Source organism: Chaetura pelagica, unplaced genomic scaffold, assembly GCF_000747805.2.
Source record: "Chaetura pelagica isolate M959 unplaced genomic scaffold, ChaPel_1.0 scaffold314, whole genome shotgun sequence".
NCBI lineage: Eukaryota > Metazoa > Chordata > Aves > Apodiformes > Apodidae > Chaetura > Chaetura pelagica.
In genome coordinates, this window is record NW_009953218.1 from 2,903,245 (window position 1) to 2,909,089 (window position 5,845).

Consider the following 5,845-nt stretch of genomic DNA (forward strand, 5'->3'; position numbering starts at 1 on the left):
AATATTGCATTTTTAAACTTTTCTCACAGGTTGAGCATCTTTATCAGAGATACCTGACAAAAATGTATGTACATGAACAAGATAAATATATACGTACAAATATATGTATACAAGCATCTAAAGGGTGGGTGCAAGGAAGATGGAGACAGGTTCTTCTCAGTAGTTCCCAGTGTCAGAACAACAGGCAACGGGTACAAGTTGGAATGTAGGGAGTTCCATTTAAATATGAGGAAAAACTTTACACTGAGGGTGACAGAGCACTGGAATAGGCTGCCCAGGGAGGTTGTGGAGTCTCCAACTCTGGAGATATTCAAAACCCACCAGGATGCAGTTTCGTGTAAAGTGCTCTAGGTGATCCTGCTTCAGTGGAAGAGTTGGACTAGATCTCTAGAGGTCCCTTCCAACTTGAGCAATTCTGTGATCTTCATGTTTATCAGCTGACAGTTTTCATCTGACAAATTTACATCTTAGGTGTCAAATGAGATTTTATCTTTGAGACATTTCAAACAAGGCATTTTTTTCTACTACAGTTTGTTTCAGTCAATATAAAGAGAGCTATATGGATAAAATATAAAAATCTCAGATATGAGATTTAATGTACAGATCTAAAAAAGAGCCTTTTACAAAGCCATTAAAACAGAGTTAATTTCATGTGTAAGATGCTGAGACCAAAATGATTCACAATGCACTAAAAAGTTACCATTCAATTATTCCTATTAAAAATTACAGGAGTCCTATGGAAAACTTACCAAGGTCATCTTTAATTTATCAGTGACAGATGAATTATAGCTTTGTATCTTCTCTTTAATTTCTTCTTTACTGAGATAAACATGAGGTTCTCTCTCCTTCTCAACATCCTTCAACAACAACAGAGAAAGAATTTTTAGATAACAAAATAAAAACAAATTACTTAATTACTTTGGATATGAGCATTCTTAGTCCAAATTTTAATTGTTCCACAGAGGTGTAACATAATTAGCTGTACAGCAACAGAAGCAATTAACATGACAGGCAAGTCAAACAGAACACTTGGACTGAAAGGAGACAGTTACATCCACACACCCAAAGACACTTGTGTCCTTTTTTTTTGCCAACTGTTCTCATTCAAATATTTATCAGCAGTATGTAAAACAGCTCAGCTCATTTTATGGCTCAATGTGCTCATGTCAACACTGTGCAATATTGTTAAGAATATAGTGGCAATTTTAGTGATGTAATACTTAGGGCACAAACAGCTACTTCTAAACAAATCAATATGTATGAGAATAGCAGCACTACTAGCAAGTTGTGTGCCAACAGCGTAAGAGCATCCCTGCATTCCAATGTGACAGATAAGATGTTATGCACAGGGTCACTGACTACTACATGAACCACCAGGAGTAACTCTTCAGCTCTGTAATGTTTCACCAAATTCATGTCTTTCCATGGGGAAGGCCCTATTAAGATTTTTTTCAACGGCTGCTTTTACAAACTTGCTATAGATTTTACGTACAGCAGTAAAACCAATCCCTGGAGTTGGATTTTATCCAAATAAACATTTGTTCCCAATCCGTATTCCTGCACCAAACTAGCGTTAAAAATACACTCCAGTTTCCATCACTCACACAAATGCCATATATAGTATGAAAGGGTTTCAGCTCCAGCTTTAAAACTTTACTTAGAAAACCTCTAAAGACAGGAATATACATTCACTGCATGGACAAACTGTCAAGACACAATGTTCCAATCTGTCCTCACAAACACATCCCAGTAGAACTTACCCTAAGAAAGGATTCCCCTCACTTCAATAGCCAGTCCTGTACCACAGTCTTTAGGACATCACTCAGCATACACCTTTGTAGGCATCTCAGTTTGCCAAAAACAACCCCAATGATGAGCACATCTGGTGGGGAACTTTAGGATTCTATTTGCCAGACAGAATCGGCAGAACTTTTTCTGTCCCCTAATTTGAAACCAGCTAGTTTTAGCTCTTTTGGGCTTAGTTTTGCTTTTCCTATATGGTATTTTACTAAATGACATGCTGGAGCAGACTTTTTTCCCATAGCTATAAAAAGAAAGGTGTGGTCTAAATGGAGAACTGGAAGCTAAAAATCTTGACTTCTGATCCAGGCTCAGATACTGGTTTCCCGCATAACACAGAGAACATACGTGTATTTGACAGATCAGGAAACTGAGGCAAAAAAGAAATACCAGTCAAATACAGCTCTCCTATTATCTCTGTAAGCACAGCTCCAAGATTGTGTAGCATCTTGCACAGTTGCCAGATCCCACCCAGTCTATTACAAAATACCAAATTACTAAATGTTTTCAGAATCCAAGTCTTCATTCTCACTACAAAAAATTAGCTTTCTTGCCCTTCTATTTTTCATCTTCCCCTTCCTTCAAACAGCCATAATAATGACAAACAAAGCTTCAGCTAAATTTCTCACTTCATCTCCCAGATACCCTTACAGCTTTGTAGTGTTCTGCTTGGAGCAAATGAGTAGTTATAAAGCAAAGCAGGCACAAAAAAAAAAAAAAGACAACCAAGTAGTAATTTCATTTTCTATGACATTGAGGTAAATGTTCTTGCAGTGTTGAGACTTAAAGTAAATATCAAAAGCAATGACCCATTGTCAGAAAAGCAGGAAAAAAAAAAAAAAAAGACAACCAAGTAGTAATTTCATTTTCTATGACATTGAGGTAAATGTTCTTGCAGTGTTGAGACTTAAAGTAAATATCAAAAGCAATGACCCATTGTCAGAGTCTGGAAATACGGGCACTCTAAGTGTTGACTTCAAATAATGTTGTGGGAGCAGATTGAGACAATCTTAGCAGTGGATACTGAAGGTATAGGGAACATTCTGCCAGTCTCTAGCCATAAAGACCTGACACAGCATTTGCCATCAATATGACTGATTTAAAGAACCTAGGCTTAAACTTGGAATGTTCTTTGGAATGTAGCTGCAGAGAAGCCTTTTCACATGGATACCAGTCAAGACTCATCTCTTTGAGAGATGAGCTGCTTGTGGAGTTCATACCTCTCCAACCTGCTAACACTTACGATACTGAACTTCCAATAATGGACATCTCCATTTTAATATTTATCATCATTCCATTGCTGATTGCTCAAGCAGGTACCTCTAAATCTACCCTGTTGGAGCCGACCGTCACCATGATTACCAAAGTCATCCATGTCATCCATCAAGAGAAATCACTAACCAGAAAAGAGAAACAGCACCCTTCTTATGTTCACCCATGTTTGAACACTGTGTACAGTTTTTCTCTGACATTTCTGGAGCTGAACTGCTCTCAGTATACAGTGGCACTTCACTTTTACCGTACAGATTTGTCTGTCCATGCTTTAAGTTAAAACAAGTAAGTATTTTCTGAGTGTACTTAGGTGAATGGAGGAAGATTTGGCAAACTCATTCCCACAGCTCTCTCACATTCTTCTGTACTTGTCACCTCATAACAGGACACAGTAAAGGATAAGTCCTCTACTAATTCCCACTTAGGTCCAGCAGATGAAATTTCACTTTGTTTTCCCAGCAGAGAAGCTATTTCCTGTAGAAGACCTTGACAACAGCCAAGTAACAGCAGTAATTAACACACCCTACTAGGATTTACATTATGCTTGTATAACAACCTCAACTGCTTTAAGCAAAAGAGCAAGGGCATTTCAGAGGCAAGTTAGATGATACAGCCAAGTACATCTATCATTGGTTCTTATGACAGTTCTGCCTGGTCTGGCGAGAGGTGAAACCAGTCTGTGTCACCTGGTGGCTCACCCAGCCCAGGACAAAAGCTGCTTTTTCCACCAAGGCCACCCATGCCCCTTCCAGGCATGCTGTGCAATCCCTGCCTGTGCAACCTGCTGAGGTGTGAGGGCTGGCAGCTCCAGCTGGCCAACTCATCTCTAGGCCAAGTCAGACATAGCTGATTCATCTTCAGATCTCTACAAAAGCGCTGAGCAGCAACACCTCAAAATGTGTATGCTGGGAATTGTGAAACTTTCTGTCTTCAAATGTTAGGCTTGGTGATGAGTTTCCTAACCACAGATCCTTGCATATGTCACAGCAGCAGGGCAAGGTATATAAGCAGTCAGCAGAGCAGTTCAGACTGTGTTTTCTTCTGTCAGCCAAGACCTAGATGCTGCTGGGCTGAGCAATGGCACTTCTGGGTGCTGGTGTTGAAATAGTGAAATTTCTCTCCAAGCCAATGTGTATTATTTTCATTAAAAAAAAAAACAACAAAACAACAGAAAAAACACCACCCCCCAAAAAAAATAAAGAAACAACACACAACCAACAAAAAAACGTGCCTCAGTTAGGTGTGTCTCCTCCCATCACTTGATGAAAATGTATTCTTGGTAATAGCTGCCACATCATTACTCCTTCCTCCTCCCAGCCCATTAAGTGTATTTTCCCCATCAGAACTCCTGGTCTCTTTCCATTCACTGCCTCTCATGTAATCTGCAATTTCCTCAGTCCAGCAAGGATGTGAAAGACAAAAACTAATCTCATAGAGACCACTGGCTGCATCATAATCCATACAGACTGGGTCTCTGGGTCCAAAACGTGACTTCTAAACTGAACTACTCTTTCCTGTGAAAATCATGCTGTCCCTCCCACAGCACACACCGATGTCCATTCCTCAGGTCAACCAAAGCAGCATTCATTCTCAAATGAAATTCCTAAGCAATAGCTGCCAGTGAGAGGGAAATGAGGCAAGTGCTTTTATTTCCCCAAGGGAAATAGATAGCTGATCTTTCTCTAGAGCTCATGATGCAATGCCTCTTCACAGTTGAGTTTCCTCTCAACAAAAAGGGAAGAAAATGTTTTTTTCTTTATGACCTCCACCTCCCATGCACATCTCATTTAGTATATTGCAGATGTTTATAGAGAGGCAGCACTGTCTTTTTAACATTTATGCCCCATACAAAGCTCCCCAGAGACTATTTCAGCATGAGCCCTCAATGAACACGACTAAAACTGCACAGTCAAACTGCAGTTAAAATGAACTGCAAATCAAGCTGTGGTCCCCAAAAGGAAGAATCACATCACATCTGGGACTTCTATGAAGTCCAAGCCCCATGGTTACTGCTAAGCCCTAATCCTGCATGCACAAAGAAAACGCTGAACTCAAGCTAGCAAGCTGCTATGGGATGAACCTGAGAAGAAGCTCCAGAAACAAAACCCCAAAACCCTGAAGCCTGTTTCCTCAGGAATCTTGCCCCGATATGGATGCATGGCTTCCTCAAACTGATGCTACAGGCTTTTATTTATGGGGGGGATGCAAGGTGTCTCTCTTCTATCTAATCGTTTATCACAAAACTGGGGAACCAAGCTCTGCTTAACATTTCAGCTCGACAGACAAAGGAAAAAGATAAAGGACTCAGGGTTAACCTATCTCAGGAACATATTAAAGCATTTCTGTAAGAAATTTAAAGAACTAACACATGTGGGAGCTGAAGCTAACTTTTAAGCCATGTGAATCCTTACACCCTGCCCTCACATTTCATATTAATCCCACACATATATTGGCCCGTGATTCAGTCAGATGAATGAAGATGCCCTGATCTTGCTTTAAATTGCAGCCAGGAATAATTAAGTAAAGTACTCCAGCTTTGACAAATGAGAAATGCAGCCTAATCTACATGAAAAAAAAAATATAAAAAAAATAAAAAGATCTAAGTCTTGTTTTGTCATATAAATTGCAGCTAACACATCCCACTTACATCACATTTGCATTAAAGGATTTAACTAACAGTGCTATCACACAACACAAAAGCCCAGCAGAGAACACAGGAAGGAAAACTGAGAAAGGGACTCCTGATCTCAGTTGTTGCTACTGCTACAAGCAA

At 39.7% G+C, this 5,845-nt stretch overlaps 1 protein-coding gene across 1 annotated transcript in view; it reads right to left on the reverse strand.

Annotated features, from left to right (window-relative positions):
* RASSF3 (Ras association (RalGDS/AF-6) domain family member 3) overlaps positions 1-3,156 on the reverse strand; it is a 6,344-nt gene extending 3,188 nt beyond the window's left edge. Inside the window, exons 1-2 of the mRNA XM_009997774.1 lie at positions 3,121-3,156; positions 750-857 (exon numbers count right to left, since the gene is read on the reverse strand). Of these exons, the coding sequence (XP_009996076.1) occupies positions 750-857; positions 3,121-3,156 (144 nt within the window). The remainder of the gene's footprint in view (positions 1-749; positions 858-3,120) is intronic.
* Between the last annotated feature and the right edge of the window lie 2,689 nt (positions 3,157-5,845).